The 18,845-nt window shown below is 49.1% G+C and overlaps 7 protein-coding genes across 7 annotated transcripts; 1 reads left to right on the plus strand and 6 right to left on the minus strand.

Annotated features, from left to right (window-relative positions):
* Positions 1–1,187: 1,187 nt before the first annotated feature.
* Positions 1,188–2,398, plus strand: LTR84_011613 (uncharacterized protein; the record flags this gene model as incomplete). Its single annotated transcript, XM_064855142.1, has 4 exons — positions 1,188–1,307; positions 1,393–1,717; positions 1,820–1,891; positions 1,968–2,398. 4 exons carry the CDS (start codon positions 1,188–1,190, stop codon positions 2,396–2,398), a joined length of 948 nt encoding a protein of 315 aa, XP_064708731.1.
* A 281-nt stretch (positions 2,399–2,679) lies between these two features.
* Positions 2,680–4,480, minus strand: LTR84_011614 (uncharacterized protein; the record flags this gene model as incomplete). The annotated part of the gene is made up of 2 exons (XM_064855143.1): positions 2,680–4,207; positions 4,281–4,480. 2 exons carry the CDS (start codon positions 4,478–4,480, stop codon positions 2,680–2,682), a joined length of 1,728 nt encoding a protein of 575 aa, XP_064708732.1.
* Positions 4,481–5,225: 745 nt separating this feature from the next.
* Positions 5,226–7,907, minus strand: LTR84_011615 (uncharacterized protein; the record flags this gene model as incomplete). The annotated part of the gene is made up of 3 exons (XM_064855144.1): positions 5,226–7,056; positions 7,117–7,190; positions 7,242–7,907. 3 exons carry the CDS (start codon positions 7,905–7,907, stop codon positions 5,226–5,228), a joined length of 2,571 nt encoding a protein of 856 aa, XP_064708733.1.
* A 1,626-nt stretch (positions 7,908–9,533) lies between these two features.
* Positions 9,534–10,559, minus strand: LTR84_011616 (uncharacterized protein; the record flags this gene model as incomplete). Its single annotated transcript, XM_064855145.1, has 1 exon — positions 9,534–10,559. The coding sequence occupies one exon, from the start codon at positions 10,557–10,559 to the stop codon at positions 9,534–9,536; it is 1,026 nt and encodes a 341-aa protein (XP_064708734.1).
* A 110-nt stretch (positions 10,560–10,669) lies between these two features.
* On the minus strand, positions 10,670–11,146 carry LTR84_011617 (uncharacterized protein; the record flags this gene model as incomplete). Its single annotated transcript, XM_064855146.1, has 1 exon — positions 10,670–11,146. The coding sequence occupies one exon, from the start codon at positions 11,144–11,146 to the stop codon at positions 10,670–10,672; it is 477 nt and encodes a 158-aa protein (XP_064708735.1).
* Positions 11,147–11,625: 479 nt separating this feature from the next.
* Positions 11,626–14,511, minus strand: LTR84_011618 (uncharacterized protein; the record flags this gene model as incomplete). Its single annotated transcript, XM_064855147.1, has 4 exons — positions 11,626–12,648; positions 13,346–13,562; positions 13,619–13,794; positions 13,846–14,511. The coding sequence occupies 4 exons, from the start codon at positions 14,509–14,511 to the stop codon at positions 11,626–11,628; spliced, it is 2,082 nt and encodes a 693-aa protein (XP_064708736.1).
* A 382-nt stretch (positions 14,512–14,893) lies between these two features.
* LTR84_011619 (uncharacterized protein) lies at positions 14,894–17,125 on the minus strand (the record flags this gene model as incomplete). Its single annotated transcript, XM_064855148.1, has 2 exons — positions 14,894–15,303; positions 15,355–17,125. 2 exons carry the CDS (start codon positions 17,123–17,125, stop codon positions 14,894–14,896), a joined length of 2,181 nt encoding a protein of 726 aa, XP_064708737.1.
* Positions 17,126–18,845: the final 1,720 nt, after the last annotated feature.

An 18,845-nucleotide genomic window follows, 5' to 3' on the forward strand; every position in this document is an offset into this window, starting at 1 on the left:
TCACGTTCAGGCCTGGTGCCGGCCTTGGCGGATATCATACACCTCTAATCTGAACTTGTGGAAGGATAAGACTGCCCACTTCGCTGACAAGCATCCAACCCAGATCACTTGCATCTCTAGATTCAGTAGGTGTTCCTGTCGCACAGCACCGCTCGTTGCAAATTCATCGTCAAATCAATGGCCAAGTTCGAAATGGATTGAATAGAGTTTCTTTCAGCCCTCCACATTCGCTCGCTAGTCAAGGTGGGCCACCATTCGACACCTATCGAACATGCGACCATCCGCACACGCTGAGGTTCCCATGAGCCAGCCAGATGTTTCATGCCGTTCAGATGAAGATGCCAACAACCCGTGTCTTGACAAAACAGGGCAGTGTACTTAGCAGAAGCTCACACTTACCAGGAGACCATATCAGACAAGTCACCATACCACCAACTGTTGCAATGAGCCAGGTATCCTCGTATTGAATAAATGATTCTGTTCGGGTTGAACGCAATTTATACTAAGTTAGTACACTATTCCGCCAGAAAGTACAGTGGTCCAAACCCCGCAAGCCGTGTTCGAAGACTGATGGTCCCCGGGGTTTGGAACCATCCTGGCCGGCTGGCCCTCCATAACCTTGTCGTTCGATCTGATGGGCCAAAAGTACATCTGTCGCCGGCTCTACTCTTTTCTAGCCTTAGTCTCGGTCCACTCAAACCCTGCAAGTCTGAAGTGTAGATTTTAATCCCAGTGTTCCAAGGACTGCATTGTACACGATCGCTGAGACTCACGAGTCACGGCCATGCCTGGCTTACAAGTTACAGCACGCGGCTTCCACAAACCGCCCTTCTTTTTGACTTCCGGGCAAGGAAAGCCACGTACTTATCTCACCAGGTCGAGAAGATGATTCGTTACATTGAACGACCGGTTTTCAGCTGACGGAGTCTGAGCGCTCGTTCCCGTGGCTGTGGCTCCACTACTGTAACTCCTTCCCGTCTGGGAAGTGTATATCCTTTCATAGCCTGGAACGATATGTGCTGATACGGAATTAAGCCACACGACAGGCCAAGCGAAACATATAAATCAACTGATGACGGCCTCTACAAGGGCTTCGCTTGCAGATATCCCTTCTGCGCTGAAATTGCCTTGTCCCCACCAAGACTTCCCGCGCCTTTGATATCCTCACTTGATATAACCTTGTAAATATGGGTCTCCGAACGATGTTTCCTGCTTCGAGGGAGAAGCCTGCCTCTCAGTACAGTCTAGGGGCAAATATCCCTGACAAGAAAACCGGATTTGGTCCCTTCACTGGTAGTGATGTTGCTGTACGTGGCCGCTCCGAGTTGTTGACAGGCCATAGCCACTTGTCTTCCCCCAACGTAACGGTCACTGATGACTGAACCCTATCAGCTCCTCCGAGAACACTACAATCTTTCAACGTGGATTCTGCTAGGCTGTGTCCTTCAGTCAGGCATCTATTTCGTCTTCCCACGCTCATACGCGGCCTTTCCAGCACTGCTCCTTTTCGGTTGGGGCATTGTTGATGTCATGTTGATGCATTCCGGCTTGAGGAAAGATATCTATATCGAAGATGTGATCGATGGCAAGTGGAGCGTAGCATACCCGGGCCCAGGAGAGACAGAAGCGATTGGCGGCAAGCCGGGCGACAATGGACCAGGCGCTGTCATGATCCTTGGCACGCGGTCAAATTCTCCCATGGGCTTCTTTGCAGAGGGTGAGAAATACCCCGATCGACCCCCACACATGTCCCTTTAGGAACAGCTACTGGTATTCCGGTTCCATTCATGACTGAAATCACTGACAATCTTGACGGTAGGATTCAAAGAGGTTGGCGACAGATTCCGGACCATGCTAGTACAGCTTGAGGAAACCAGAGAAGATAGCGGCTGTAAGCAATCTGCAATTCTCTTCCCCCCGAATGTGTAGCATCAGTATGCTGACAACTCGATCTCGATGATCATCAGTCATGGGTATGTCAACATGGACATCCGCCGGAGAACGATCTTCGCGAAATGAATACGCGACGATAAGCTACTGGCGGTCGGTCGAAGATATCCATCAATTTGCGCTGTCACCTGTCCACAAGGACGCCTGGAAGTGGTGGAACGACACCGCCAAAGCGCATAAGCATATCGGCATCATGCATGAAGTATTCGCATTGCCAGAGCGCTCAGGCTGGGAAGGCATCTACATCAACTACCACCCCACCGGCTTGGGGAAGACCTCCCGCCCTGTCAAGAACAAGGAGACTGGTGAAGTGACGTGGGTCAATCCGATTGTGGACGCGAGTAGAGGTGCGTACAGAACCAGCCATGGCAGAATGTCGAGGGGAGACGCCGAGGGAAAGGGCACGGCGGAGATGCCAAAGGATCCCGAGATCTATAACAAATTCTGAGCTCGGAAGTCGGTCTCCGAGCGTTCAGCATTGACGAGATTTCCGGAATTGAGTCTCCGAGATATGATCGGCGGGAAAACGCTGTGATATTGGAATGGGTTCTTTTAATTCTCGTTAGGAGAAATTGGGAAATTGAGCTGGACGTCCTGGGTTGAGCGGTAATTTTAAGTGGAGAATCTTTCTCCTTGCCAGACATGGAGTGAGTTTGTTGTCTTGGTATCAAGCACACAACACTTTGTGCCATCCGGCCAAAGGCGACGGCTGCAGTGGAGACACAGTATTTACTGCACGATCCGCCACTCGTCGTCATCCACAGTGGTTAGCAATGGTTCCTTATACCACTTGTAGTCCTTAACGAACTGGGAAGGAATCTTGCAATCATCGGGTGATAGCCAATATATCTTCCCTCGTTGTCGTAGCTCAAGGGCAATTTGATCAAGGGAGGGCAGCACGCTCTCAACTGGGTCTTTTATGATTCCCATTGTGAACGTACCATTCTCGAAGCTTTCTAACGACAACAGTGGGCTGGCATCTAGACCTTCGTCCTCCTTCTCCTTGTCCTCTTGATCATCCTCTGGTCGTCTCGGTTTCGTCCGATAGTCATCATGTTGGAGGAAACCAAGCTCGGGCGGATTGGGGTCTTCCAGAGGGTTGACTGCTATTTCTTCCTCATCTTCGGCCGCAATATCAAGAGAAGGTCCAAGAATATCTCCTAGCTGCGTAATTGCATTTTGAAGGTGCGGCGCGGGATCGTTTGGGGGATACGGGGGTTCGCCAGTCTTGATGTAACGAACCATGCGGACCTCAACGTCGAAAGTATACTTAGCTAAGACTTGTTGTCTGCGTTGGGCTGTACGCCCCGGCCAAGGCTCATCTTCGCCATCATCAAGTCGCTCCAAACGCTCTTGCTGGTAAACCTGACCAAATAGTCTGATGCGATAACAGGCATCGTGAGCCCATCGAAGTATAATTGGATCCTGTCGCGGCATGGACATCGGGTCGATCTCGAAGAGAAAATGAACATAGCGTGGTACATATGTCGAGAGTGAATGAGCCCAAGTATTAAGCAGTAAGCCCACATCATGATCTATCGCACGCCGATATATCTCGGATGATATCCGGAAGGGGAATTTCTCTGGAGATAGAAGATAGCTGATAGCAACCTGTTGCCGGAATCCGAAGCGCCAATGCAGGCGGTCGCATTCCCCACCGTAGATATCTGACAAAGGCTCCGCATAGAACCGATCAAGGCCAGTCCAAAACTCATCCCTCCGCGTTGCATCTACATCCATAGTGTTCATAATCATACTGGTCACGTACACTGAGAACGGCTCACCAACAGGGTTAAGACCCCGCCCGCTAGTGTACCGACCACCAGGCCTTAGCTGTTCATGTCTCTCCGACCCTGCACCACAGAAAGTCATGGTAAACTCAAAAAGAGTTATTGTATTCTCGTCATCGGTGTCATCGGCGAAAAATATGCCGGTCGCACCCTCCGTAGTAGTGAATTCAAGGTGCAGAGGGTGGTGACAATCGAGAGATGCGACTGTCTGCCTCCATAAGTTTGATGAATCATGACCTGCACTCGTCACAGCGGTTGAAGAATCTGATTGATATTTCCGGACCACTTCGCGAACATAAGTGTTGAGGTCTGTTCTCTGTGATAATCGATACATTGCGGCATTCAGTAAACTCTGAGAGAGATTCACAGCCCATCGGTCAGTACACCAGAGAGAACGAAGCACTGCCTTCGTCATAGATCGGGCCATCCATGCAGTAATTCGATCTGGAAGCCGTGGTATCATGAAACTGCCTTACAAGGTGATGAGTATCGGAAGACTCGAGCGCCGTCACGGCTCAGACGATTCATCAAGCCACTTACGAGAGTCCCAATTGACTGAGCACATCTCCCAGTTGATGTCCATAGAATGCGACCGAAAAAGCGGTTCGGTAGAGTGGTTGGTTGCCAGAAAGTCTTTGGGCAATTCGAGGTGAGGCAAGCAGAAGATTCCCATTGAGGCACTGAAGGAAGATGGCCTCCAGAATCTCTGTGGGTAGTTTCTCGACAACAGCTTCCGACATCGCAGATGAGATATGGGGCAATCAATGTTCGATAATCCTGGAAATGTCTGCTGGCGATATTTGCGAATGTAGAGTTATAAATGTCCACCGAAGCTCAAACTAACAACACGCAACTCGCCAAGAAAAATTTCGGGGGCTGCATAGTATGAAACATGCTGATAGCAAATCGAACGACTTTAAACGAGGACTTGTAAGCAGAGGGAACAATGCTGAAAGATATTTAGCCCCCAACGTAAGAACCCACCGTATCAGAAGGTCCGGCGAAGGTCAACAAGATCAGCAAAATCACGGGCGGAAACCCGGGTTATCTGAATTTCCGTGGGACCCAGAGCGCAACGAGAGATCCGTGTCTATCATAATACTGAGAGCGAATCCATCGAGCCTGTGGACGCGCTTATGAACTTCTCTGGCTGCGAATGGCCCTGAGAAGAGATTTTGATTACTGCATGAGACAAGACGTGTGTGGTGGTGATTGAGGCTTAACGATCCACGAACTATTACACAAGCGCTAATCATTAGCGTCTGTCGCCTGATGAGCTCATTGGGCTCAGCGGCTACTAACCCGAAATGGATCTCGGAACGCATGAGCTAAGCTTGATAGTAACACTAGTTTGAGTACTTAGGGACCTTCAGCCTCGTACCATCAATATCCCTCAAGAAGTTTCTTGCCTAAAACGCGCTTTCACTCCTAAATTTCTCAGAACGTCAATAATGCTTGTTTCTCCGTAGTAGGCGTCTTTCATTTCTATAATGAATCCTTCAACTCGTGAAAATCATCATCAGTAAACGCCTCTCGCGAATCTAAGGCCTGAAAATAGTGAATCCTCGTGATGCCATAAATCACATCCTGTTCCATTCCAAAACGCAACAATAAAGGATCTTTGAAGTAGAAAGCTTTCCGCTGATTCCCTGTCCTGCGAGTGATCGACTGAAGCATGGTTGTCAGCCGTCTCTTGACCAAGTCTCTTCGTTGTTTAGCGCTTTGAGAATACCGAGCCAAATCATCAAGGACTTCGAGACCACTTGCAACCATGGACATGATGTTACTTGTGCCAGTCAAGTCGTTGAATTTTCCTGCTGCCGTCAGAACATCCAGAGCAGCCGTTATCGCAAATTCGAGGCAAGGGCTCGTGATCCGAAACTCTGCAAGTGAGTTTCTCATTTTCTCGTCGCTGTTGAGGTACTGCACTCGTTCCAAAATCCGATAGGCGTGGGACAGACCGGTTGTGACATGGGTTTCTATCTCTGAAGAGTTTAGCACGCCATGGCGAATGTAGCGATGCAGGTGAAGATTGATGCAATGATATAGTATCTCCAAGTCGAAGAACATAATTTTATTCCCCCCATATTCTTGAAACCGATGCAAAGACCTTTTCAGCATATGCAGGCGCCTTTCAATTTCGCTTTGGAAAGGCCGGTGGTTCGAAATCACACGAGATTTTTGTTGATGAGCATAATTTGTGACTTCATGAAATATTGTTGCCAGATGTATGAGATGGAAGAGCGGTGTTGAATCTCCTAGGGCGTCGGTAGTGAATGATTTACGGTTTATTTCTTGCGGAGGGGAGAGATTTGCCAGATCAAGTGATCCATGGAACTGAAATGGTATCTTCGTGAGAGGTAACCAGAGGTCATATTCCGACCATGCCGCCGTCGAGAGAGGGGTAGTGTAGCACCCATTCAGGCACTCAACGACAAGGGCTGCCCATGTAATGCTTCGTCTACTTTCCATGAGCGTGTCCGTCTCCAGTTGAGCTTCCCATGATCCACTTCTCGATGTGGTGCGAATGCCAGCTTCTGTGTTGAAGCGAAGGCCGAAGAGCGTATGCATGGTTGAACCACAAGTAGCCCATGCTTTGTGATACTCTCCTCTCATGGCCGACAGCAGTGTTGTTAAGAGATATGTCATAGCTAACTGGAAGGACAAGTCCTCCCCACATAGCGTGAGCCCTTCATGAACGATCGTCGAAAGGTCTGACGTGTAAGTATTGGCAGCCGAAATATCAGCGAAAACGGACCCCAAGGCCAGGACTGAGTAAATCATCATCTTGTCCGACTGGGATTTGTGCTTACATGACTTTACCCATTGCAGAAATGGAGCCTTGGGTATCGCAGCCAAAACGTGTTTGTCAACGAAGCCGAAGAACTTGCCTATATACTTCAGTGTCACTCGCGGATTGATGTCATACGGGTCGGCGTATAAAGAGAAATTGAGAACTGTTGGAAGTGCCGCCATGGAGGGAGATCGTAATGAGGTCTCTGACTTCGTGGTGAGTTCGTCATGGACGACCGTCCCGAGAGACATGGTAGATGCAGCTGTGGTCATTCTCTTCTTTTGTGGTGGTTGCCGAAGCGTCTCATTTAGGACGTCGTCACCCTCGGTCGGTGTTTCGTTTCGTAGCCTTTTCGGAGCCTTAGTCGATGACATTTCAGACTTTAAGCCTGAAAAATCCTGTTCATCATTTTGCTTTGATATATTCGGCTGATTCGAAGACCCCTTTGTATCAGACACACCTGTAGGGATCGGGGACTGGTTGGATGATTGAAGACTTGTGCCTGTCGAGTCGGGCCGTAATCTGAGGTTCGGTTAGCATTTCCAGAACCTCCGGGCATGTGGGGCGAGCATGATCACTGACATCAACTCAGCATTGCATTCATAGCCACATTTCTGGCAGTGAATACATTTTGGTAGGCGGAGTCGACATTTAACCTGTGGGTCTCATCAGGATCAGTCTTCCGATATTGGAGACAGCGTACTTACCTTCTTCTCACGACAAGGATCGCACGCCTTTTCTAGACGCTTCCTCAGTTTTCCAGTTTTAGTGAAAGCTATTTTCTCATTCAAGGGAAAAATCTGGGTTGCTTCATGCCAAAGCTTGAGTTCAAGTGGAGATCGTATACTGTTGGAAGCAGAAGAGGAGGCTTGGTCGAAGCTGGCATTGTGCGAAGCCAATCTGGGTGAGTCTAGTGTCGATAGAGCATAAAGATTAGATTTGTGAGCCTCCATGGCAGTGTGCGCCATGTTGGGGGAACAATCTGTACGATTTGGACCAGATAAATGGATGTCCGAGCGCTTGTCCAGAGACTGAAAACGTTTGCCACTGGTGGAGTGAAATGCTGTACGTGCCGCGACGTTATAGTTGTGATATTGAAACCCCCGAGAATATGGGATGGCTGAGTCGATTGCAACAGAAGTGTTACCGCTGGGCTTCCTGTCCTGTGGGATCTGGATTTCGATTGTGGAAAGAAGTTGTTGGAATGATGGTAAACCGGGCTGGAATGGATTTTGTGATATAGGAGCATGTCCTCCCCCAACCTCATGCCTCATCCTTAATCTGTAACGTTCCCAGTACGTCGACTTATAATCGAGATGTCGGGTTGTCGATTGATTGTGACCGAGGAAGTCATTGATGTGCTGGACTATCATTGTAGGAATTGATTCGAAGCTTGATCAGGAATATCGACAAAAAGTGTCAGTGACCGGTCTTGATATCGATTTCAGGGCTTCGCCTGCTAGGATCAAGAGAATCATCAAGACATGTCGTGCGCAGGGTCAGGCGGTTAGTACGCGTCAGTGATTGTGAGCGGAAAAGAATCAATGGCGAAAAGTCGTGTGTGCCATTCTCATTTCAAGGCAGCAAGAAGCAATTGAAGAACGTGGCTACACTGTGCCAGATTCCTGATGTTTGCCGGTCCCATGATAGTATTCATGGCCTCCCCCTACACGGCCGGGTTCTGCTTCAGTTGACTTTTGGTTGGTGGGAGACGTGGGTCACTCGCCTTACTGCACGGTTATCTTGTTCCCGTTGACATTAACCTTGAGCCTCCAGGAAATAGGTTGCTGGCCAATCATGTACCTGTGACCTCCTTTAGCCTCATGTATCCATGGGAGAGCTTCGATCAGGAGTTCTGCATGTGGCCTACAAATTGGACCTGTGTATGGAGCGTCGTATTCAAGCTTCGCTAGGAATTTGGATTACAACGGTGATAGACCCAATCAATGCGTCATAGATTCGCGAAACCACTCAACCGTTAATGGTCGTATTCAGTGCTCTCGGAAACAATTTCCATTACCGAATAGTCTTCCGGGATGAGATTCTCACCAATAATCCACTTCAAGCACCATCTTGAATGCAGGGGTCAATCGAAAATCGTGATCGTACTCCGTGACAATCCCTGCTATAAGATCTGATCGAGAGCCGGTTTGATCGTGGCGTAGTCGGCAAGGTTTTCTGGGAACGATCGTGCCAGATCTCCTTTCGACGTCGACCTGACAAGGCAATGGGAAGTAATTTCCTCAAGATCAAGGAGGGTTTTTATGTACCCATTTTCTGTTAAAGTGGCATTTAAATTTCACCACAATTTTGGGTTTTTGACGTGAGCCGACACAAAAAGTGCATTTGCGCCTTTGTGTCACAATCTCTTGTCTGGCAAGGAACTCGTACAGTGGTTACTCAGCTTTGTCCCCAGGCTTTGCTCGCTGGCGTTTCCCTATGGAGTATGCTCCGGCTGGGCCGAGGCGCTATCCAAATTTGGGCCCGAGGGGCCCCTCGGGCCTAGTCCTTAGTTTGTGTCACCACACTATCCAGGTGAGTTCGCAAATAGACAGATCCACCTCACTTGCCGCTGCACACGTTGATTCGAGATTCCTGAGACTCAGGATCGTGCGTGATATGGTCACTAGCCTTCCCAATGTCGATGCGGGCCTCCCAATGCCACCCGTGTACACCAAACTCCTCAAGCGTGCGACACACCCCGGTACATATTGTGTCCTTCCATCACCTGGATTTATCATTACTTCGACCCCCGGGCTCCACATGTGCTCCTGTCACCATGTGACAAGGGAAGTAGAATCCATCGACGGTAGGGGAAGAAAAGTCCGCAGAGTCTAGAACGACTAAGAAGAAAGCTCATTGTAGCAGGTTACCAGGATCAACAATGCCCGCTCAAGTTCAATGTATATCTTTTAGAGCAGAGTCTTTCCCTGCATGGTATCCTGAGAAATGTTTCAGTCCTACGCTCATCGTTTCCCAGTCCCCAACTTAGTATGCTGTCAACTCGTCATTGCTGTTCTCAACTCATCTAGAGCCTTTGATGCTGCAAGAGCTTTGGAATCGACCATTCGCTGTCTGACGGCCCTTGAAGCAGCTCTAGCCCTTTCTAGCTCTACCTCCCCATCGACCGTGCCAAACAGTCTTTGAAAGAGTTCCTGTATGGTCTTGCCACCATCATTGGGCCAATGAGGTATAAGCTTTGTCCTGCCCATGATTGATTCATAGTGATTCTCCGAAATGGTACCGACACAAATTCCTAGATGTCTCATAACCCTTGAGTCGATATATTGATCCGATGCAACAGGTGTTGTGATGAAAGCCTGCTCGGCATAGATACCCTCGATCATAGTACCGAACCCGCCGTGTGAGATCACGCATTTGAGCGCCGGATGAAGAAGTATATCCTGTTGGGGCGCCCATGCAGTAACTACCCCGTCGGTGAAATCTGCACCAAGTTTCTTCTTCATCTCTTCAGTATCGTTCCGAAAAAGGAGTACCCAGGGAGTCTTGGTTCTCCTTAGCGTCTCGATGAGCAAGGCTGCTTGCTCTATGGTAAGTTCAATGTGACTGCCCATCGCCACATACACTACAGACTTAGCTGCGTGCCCGCTCATGAACTCGATACATTCATCGCCCAAGGCAGATTCCCGTGGAGGTGGCCTGACACCACTCTCCAGTGCATGCTCATACCATGGTGGTAGTATTGGTCCGACCATATATTTGGTGGCCTTGTCCGCAAATGGTGCCGGGAGCAAATGCTCCTGCTCATGTTGGTCTCCTTCGAGCCCTATATTTGTGTTTGAGTAAATTAGGCCTTCTGCAGCTGCTAAGGTTGGCCCTGCCATTTGGATCATAGGGCCTGCAAAATCCGTAACGTCTCCTATTTCAGCCTCGATGTCATCTTTCGAGCCTCCGACGCCTTTCAGAAGGACCTTCGTCTTGAGATCAGCACCAGGCCGATTCTGAGAACCGACCCGTACCATGTACACTACAATAGGTTGAAAATATGTTGTCAGCAACGCCATACTTGCGATGTAAGGAGATCGATAGCCACAAGTGGCTACCGGGATCCAAGAACATTCGAAGGAACGCTTAAAGTCCGCTAGACTAGCTTTTGACACGTTGACACGCCTCATCAAGGTGTCTTGTGGAGTACGTAGTACATGGCATCTGATAAGGAAATTGACTCACTGGCAGTGGGCTGTAAGATGTAAAGCTGTAATCGATATGCCTTGGCCAACTCCGGCATCGTCCCCATGAGAGCATTGCACACAAGAGCGGTCGCTCTGTCAGCAGGGAACCGACGCTTGACGTCTTCAATCGTGGCACGTACTGCCTGATCGAATTCGGGGGAGCGAACTTGCATTACCAGTTCTCTCGGCTCTTCTGGGTGCCAGTCTTCCCACTTGCCGTTTGCAAGAAGTTCCAGTTGCGTGTTAGGATTATCATCCTGGCCGGTGGCTTTCATCCACCTCTCCGCTTCTTTCATACTCATGACAAGAACGTGCGTGATGATTTCATGATTCGCAATCGTTAAAGCCGCGTTGAACATATTGACTGCATGGCCCGCACCCGGGAACGGGACACAGAACACGTGAACCTTCTGGGCCATTTTCGTCCGGCCCGGATATGATTATAACATAAGTATGCTGATATAAGAATTTCAAGTTCTGTTCGACGACCTCCAATCCCAGGGAGAACTCTCTGTCAATCGGCTTCTTTTTATCTCATAGCCTCGGAGACATTTACGGCTTACTGAGAAAAATGTCTCCGAGATATCTTGGAGGCCTGATCCAGAATCATCAGGTTGTGGGAACGGTCTTGCTGACGGCATGAGAATAAAAAGGATCCTAGCACGCCTGGAAACAACATGTGGACTCTGAGTAAAGTGGAATGGCATACGAATGCCCGGAATGTCGCTTGAGATCGCTTGCGATATTGGTGGCACGAACATCACATGGAAGACTAAAATCCTACCACTCAGGACTTTCTGATCCTCCGGCGGACACAGGTTGTTCGCCTGTGCCAAGTGTAGCTGTTGTCATCAGACTCAACGGTATCATGAATGTTGGTTGTTGTTGAAGACGAGCGCTAGTCTTGTACGATGCGATTTGTGGAGGGGAAAACTGTCGCTGGGCTAACAATGTCATGAGGCGTTCCCTTAATAGGCGCCTTATCATCCTGGTCCCATTTTCCTGTCCATTTCGGAGCAGCCCATCTCCTGTCATGCTCCAAGGCAAATGTAGGCAGATGTACTGTCCTGACTCTGTTGTGCGACTTTTCGAGCATCCACTTCCAACGCTGGCGAGGCATGTTGCGACGGTACTTCTGGTATAACATACCCAGGTATTCAACATCTCCTGCAGCATACGCCAATACATTGCTAGGTAGTGGTCTGTGAAAAAACACCTTGCTTGAACCTCCGAACTTCGGATGGTACAGCTTTTTCCCGCTTTCTTTCCGTAACATCCACTTTTGTACCATGTCCGGGGACAGATGTAGATGCTGTTCGATGCATTTCGCTAGTCCCAGGACTGTGAACCCAGGTACGACCGGTCTCGAAAAATACTCCATCAATTGCAGGTCGTGAACACGACCAAGTAATATCCCATACTCGCTGAACAAGTTAGCAGAGTCGTTGCGAGCATCGAAGATGACTTTAGGTATCCGTTCACTTTCAAGAATACTCTTGAGAGTGGTGGTACCGTCGCTGGCACAGGTAGTGAAGGCGGCACTTTTGAGTACGTGAATGTCGACAATATAGGTACACCACTGTGGACGGACCATGATTTGAAGGAGAGCCAATGTGCCTTTTCGTCCCAGATTTTCGCCTTCTGCATCGATGTAGAGCGAAGGTGGCTTTGCTGGTAAATCAAGCATTCTATCCAGCATATTCTTCAAACTAGTCTTATCATCGACTACTAGCACTGTTGGGCCTGGCAGAAGTGATGAGTGCGAGGTTCCGGATACCAGAGTCTCACGCCCAGACCCTTGAGGAGTGTCTCTAACTTGAAAACCCTCTTGACGGTCTGGAGAAGTACCGAAACATCTTCTTGGGAAGACGTTGTCTGCTTTGATAGCGCCATTGAGACCAAGGCGTCGCAGACTAGTAAGCTGCGTCCACGAGTTTGTGTGGCTAAGTAAAGAAGCGGAAGACATTAATCGTCGTCCCCAGTTTGCTCTTCGAGTAGCAGCAGAAGAAAGAACATTTTGACATGTTCTCACATATTTCTGCATTATATGATATCGGGGAAGTCGATTGTCTTTGTTCACCCTTGGCTTCCACGGCCTTGATGGGACCTTTTACGACAAGCTTCCGTGAACAGTAGAGCGAACGAATGCCTCATGTGCACTCAGTAGAATACGTGGCCAATAGCCATGTATTAAACATGATCCGTAGACTGTGCCCTAGGAATGTTCATTGGTCCGCAACGCGACGCGATGAACGGCTTTTCGCTGCTCGGCACAGTTGCTATTTGGAAAACTCCGGGGATGTTTTAGGCTAGAAGGGTCATTAGGGTCGAATCATCCTCGCTAACGACCTAGGAGCTCAGCCGAAGCGGCCCTAGCCGTAATTCACCTTGTCCCCCCATCGGCGCTTCCATGCCCACAATAACGTATTCATGAAACCCCTAACTAGCTACAGCGACATTGCTTCCTTCAATAGGTAGCTGCATATGCCGATGGACTACGATGCAATTTCATCAGGATGACCTCTTAAAGCCGTATATCTGGGCACAAGTTTCCCCTTTATTGCACCTTAGACAAGAAATACATTTCCAACTGCTCATGTGTTCGGCTATACAGCTACCTGCGGCAGCTGGGCAGGTATTGCGTTTATGACATCGGGGGGTTGAGGAGCCTCTTTTCCAGCATCTTCAATTCGACCGGTCAAGAAGCCTAAGGGGATATTCGGTCCCCATATATGCAGAGTATCGGCGGCGGCAGCCTCCCTGGTGAACGGCGTGTCTTCGTTGACAAGGTCCCCATCCGAATAGTGTTCAACAATGTTTCCCGAGCCATCAAACCTGTAAAATCACGATTAGTCACCGGCTGTATGAGCCACGGATTGAGGAGGCCCTACCAGTAATCGAAAATCTGGCTACCGAGCACATGTCTACCGATGCCCCAGCAGTTGGTCCAGCCTTTGAAACGAAGGAAGTCGTGGCCTAGGGTTTGAGTGTCAAAGTCGTTCACCTCGTAGCTGGAATGATGGACATGGACGGGGGCTTCTTCAGGTCCGACTGCGAAGAATAAGCTCTGCCTTCTATGTTAGCATAGAAAAATGTATCACTAACGGTCTCAACTTACATGATGATCAGTGTACTCCTGGCCAAGGTCAATATGGTTGAAAACTGTCTCGTCTTTGCCTGTCTGTGGATTGAAAACTGCATCCGAGGGCTTCAGATTGATGAGGTCCAAGTACCATGAAAGCGTGCTTTCGTATTTGCTGCCAGGAACAACAAAGCCGTAATGGCCCAACTTGTGTACTGGACTTGCTCCCTGCTTGAACCTTCGAAACGTGCCCTTGCGTGGCTTTTGCACTACCGTGTTCGACGGGAGTTGAGCAGGTTTTTGCTCCAGGTGTAGTTCAGAACCATTGCCCTCCCTCAGCTCCTGACCATGTACAAATTCAAGCTTGAATCCGTTGGGATCGGTCAATGTTACAATCTTGCCACCTCCTGGAGCGTCACTATCTTGGATGGAACTGGCGCCAGGCTTGCTCGCAGCAGTCTCCAGATCTTGGAGCCTGTCAACAACCCAAGCACCACCTACGAAATGCCTCTTGCTATCAGGCGATTGCTCAGCAACGTAGATGAAAGGCTGCTGTCCATATCCCCGTAAGTAGACTCTGTTTGCTGATCGATACTGTTCCACAAAACCAAAGTCAAGTAGAAATGATAACGCTTTCTCCAGATCTGGATGTTGGTATGTGACGTGGGCCAGCCGAATCACACGAACTTTCTCAATTGCCATTTCCAATATTCTTGAGCGCCAATCTGTGGTAAATGCAATGGGAAGTACTCGTGAGCGAGACGATGATGCACATACGTCCGCCGGGATCCAAGACGCTTTTATCAATTCTCAAATCAATTTAAGCATGTCCCACTTTCTTCGTCCCGCAATTCATTCCCCGTGTCTCGCTGCATTTATGGCACTGTAGATCACCGACTATGGAGTTGAAGGAAGACACGGCGTAAGTCGGTCTGGCCGGGATACCGGTCACGTGATTCAACCTAGGTGATGATGAATGTCATGTGAATACTGTCGCCTTTCGAGACCAGATAATGTAGTAGTGTTCTCGTGCTTTCCGAAGTAAGGTTACATTCCGTATCAGCTTTGGGGACTCATCAGTTGCCTAGCTTAGTGGCGGCTGCGTGAAGTCCTGGTCTTGATAACCACCGAAAAACTCAGAAAACCCAAAATCAAGATCATTCTGCCCGTCGTACATATCTGGTGGAAGATTTGAAAATTGCTGTTGTCCGTAGACCGCGAAGTTGGTTAAGCCTCCTTGGTCTGACATGCTGAGGGACTGTGCATATTCATCGTGAGGCTGGGTTGGTTGTTGGTGGTTCATCATCTCCCCGAGGTATTGAGTAGGGTCACCAATGCTCATCCCACCGACCTCTGATGTGTGGGTCTGACCTTGAGATCCGGTAGGGCTATTGACACTGAGCCGTGGCATGCGAAAGAAAACAGCATATCGTTTCGCGAGCTGTTTTTCTTCGGCGTTGAGGAGACCAGGGCGTTCCACCATTTTCGCAATTTCTGAGTGGCGTTAGCAAAAAACGAAATGAATGGTGGAGGCTACCACGTTACCAGAAACCACACATCCTAATTTCCATTTTTCACTGAAGTGCCCTAGGACAAGCTTCGCCAACTCATGCGCCGTGACCACAAGAGGTTGTGATTTCATGACCTCGCCATCAATAGCTCGTGGTGGCAATGTCATACAGGTCAAGAACGGGTGAGCAAGTGCTATGTACTTAGCGTCCCAGTATCCGATTATCCTTGACAGCTCAATTGCTCGATGCCGTAGGAATGTCAGAGTATTATTACCAGTGCTTGAGACGCTGCGATCATCAGGATCGACCGAGGTAATTCCAGAGACCATGAAGAGGGTGGACATGAGCATCAAATGAATACCAATGACCCAATTGCATCTAGCGAAGGTTTCTGGTGTGAAGGTCAAATTTTCGATTTCAAGTCGGAGCGACGCTGGTAGTGCCAGCTTGAAGCAAACAATTTCGTTTTGCAGTGTCAATTTCTCATCTGTCGATATGTCTTGTCGTTGCTGCATCCGGTCGTGTATCGTGGCCATGAAGTGGTTCGCCACGAGAAACCAAGCTCTCTCGTCCTGGTTACTGCTCCCAGAAAGAGATCGCCAAGAGTGGCCAGGGAGGTTGAGCAATTCAGCTGAGACAATCGGCGTTCCTGCAAACCAAGCTTCATCCGAAATTGGCAACATGACTGCCATTCGCTTGCGATCAATTGCGTATGGTTTTCGAGAGACACAAGAAGCAAACGTGTCCAACTCCCAAACCAACCACCAAGCGCGTCTTAATTCCTCTTTGTCGGTGGATTCAAGATGATGAACAGGTGTCCAATCTTCATCATCAATTTCCGACAAACCCAGGGCGTAGGCCAAGCGAACGCACACTCCAATCAGAATCCATCCTTGAGGTGTTGGACCTGATGTGTAGAAGTAGTTTGCGAGTAAGATGCAACCTTGAAGATATGTCAGTGAAGGCGTTTGCGTTGGTCGAGCCTGAGTGTATATTTGTCTTGCACGTTCTGCATACCAGTGTCCCCTCCTCAAAGGGGATATGTTTTTGAATGCAGGGTGATTAGAGAATCTTGCTGACAGTGCAAACATGCTGTAAAACAACAGCGCATCGTCAGCAGACAGTCCTCCCATGACATCGCCCTCTTTCAGAAATTTCGACTCAAAGTGTGATTGGAAGCGTGGTCTATGTAGCAAAGGTAGCCACACTTGAATCTTGTCAAAGAATTGATTGGCTAAATCTATGGCCAAAGAGCAGCTGATCTCACCGGTCCACTCTTCTACAGTGGGTGAACCACACGATCCTGTGTCTTGTTCCGTTATCGAAGCGTCCTCATGGTCTCTGTCGTCGGAGGCAATCTCGTCGGGATTTATGGCATCCTCGTCGACCAATTCCTCATCTGTTGCGGATGGTGGGTGTAGTTGCCGCCAAGTAGCATTTTGCGTCCTCGAATTTTGTGAAGAGTCAATTTCTGCAAGGAAGCCTTTGAGACTATCCCGGAGCAAAGATTGTGATATTTGCGGGCGGGTGCGCGATGATTCCTCTTCACCATCTTGGCGGCATGCTGCTTCAAGAACCTGCACTAATTTGGCGAGGCTATCGCTTACTTGTCGCGGTTGTACTTTTGGTTGAGGTTTTCGAGGAACAGGCTTCTTCCTTTTCGCAGGGAAAAGACAAGCATTCCCGGTGCGTAAGCAGAGGCCACAAACAGGATGTTTCATATCACACTTTGTTTTCTTCCGATTACATTCTTCACACGCCCTCCGTGGCTGTGATAATGATTGAAGCATCTTTGCCTCGGCCATGGTTCGCGCTAACCACGTGGCTCTGTAGTTCCAGCACGGTCAAGAGCATCATCTGGCGCGAGCTCCTTGAAGCGTGCGAGATGGCGTCAAGTGAATGAAAGGTGTCTGTGGATGGATAGGATGATGGAGTCTGACAGATCAAGTCCGGCAAGCTGACATGATGGACCACTAAGCTACAGTAGGCTGATGCTAATTCCCATTCCATTCTTGGCGGTCAACTTTAGGCAGGTTATGCGGGGGAAGATATTGGGGTGACACGTCTACAATTTCTGCGAAAAATATGACTTAACGAGCGAGCGAGGTTGGTAGAAGAGTGAAACTCACTCAACTTGCGCAGCGCATTGTTAGAGCGATCAGTTGGAATCACAAATATTGGACTGAGGCTCTCAGACTCTTTGTTGTGCATACCTAAGTAGTTTTAGCGCGACACAGCACTGCTGAGGGGCAGAAGCATTCGAGCTCCAAGGCTTGATTCTGAGGAGAATGGTCAAGTGCTTAGCAAGGAGCCTGTTGAGATATTAATTGTCGGTGGTTCTCCGTTGCTAATGTAAGTAATCAATGATTACAGATCTGTCAATAACGTTTTCTGCAAAATTACTGAACCATGATTACTTGACATCTTCGTCGATTCGAGAGCTGAGGTGCATTATCAATGCTGCTATGACTCTGATGATCTGCTAGTGCCTACATGATGTCGGTATTGGTGTTATAGGGAAGCTGCACATATGCTTCGTTTTCGAGGACGGTTGTGGAATATCACTAAATCTCCGAAGCACCAACTAGCCTCACTCAATGCGGCGAGGGGCAAGGCTGGAGTTAGTTAGTGGGTTGTATCGTGTCTGGGCTCGCCTGTCTTCCCGGGGAATCAGCGTTGTGGGCCAGGCATTCAGGAATCTGGAGAATACGAGGGTGTGACAGGCTAAAGGGCCATCATCCGTACCAGATCTCCTACCCTGGCTTGTGAGTCGTGTTCTCTGAGTCGCACGAGAACGGGGTAGCTGGGAATCCATCTACACTTTTGGATCCTGGGTTTGACATTTGATAGTACCTGGTACAGTAACGAGGCATTTAACTGCCGTATCCCAAATTGAAGTTCTTCGTACTCGTGATTGCGTCGAACTCTTTGGGCCTGTTTCAGGGTTCGCTAATCGTTCTCATTCGCTCTCATCAACACTTCCAGGCTCGCCTCAGACCGACGACCTTTCGTGGGGCGAGGTCAACTTGGGGAAATAATTTGGAGCACCTCGTCAAGAGATGGAGCCCCCATGCTTGGGGCCTGGATGTGTTCAAGGAACCGAACCGAGGGCCGAGAGACCCAAAGAGCCTGACTAGCTGGATACTTAGCCTTTAATTTGTACGGGCACTAGAAAATTAACCGTAAAGTGTCTTCATGGTCTCAACTGCCTTGACCTCGTCCTCATCCATGGACCAGGTTTGATAGACTCCGCACGGATAATGTGGCATAGGATACCTGATTGTTCCCTCAGACATAGTCCAGAGCGGGCAGAGCACACCCAATTGTAATCGTTGACGAGGCAGATGACTCTGAATCCTCTCTTGCCTCCCGTGAGAGCGCCACTTGGTTTGTCCTCGGTTTATCCTCGAAACTGCCTCTATGCGTGGTCGCCATTACTCGTGTGGTCATCCACAAAGGTCCTGCTGATTACTAGGTCCTGATTACCTCTCCCACTCTCAGAAGACTGTCAAAGGAGGCAACCGA

The sequence above is a fragment of the Exophiala bonariae genome (genome assembly GCF_035927105.1).
Source record: "Exophiala bonariae strain CCFEE 5792 chromosome Unknown scaffold_6, whole genome shotgun sequence".
Classification (NCBI taxonomy): Eukaryota; Fungi; Ascomycota; class Eurotiomycetes; order Chaetothyriales; family Herpotrichiellaceae; genus Exophiala; species Exophiala bonariae.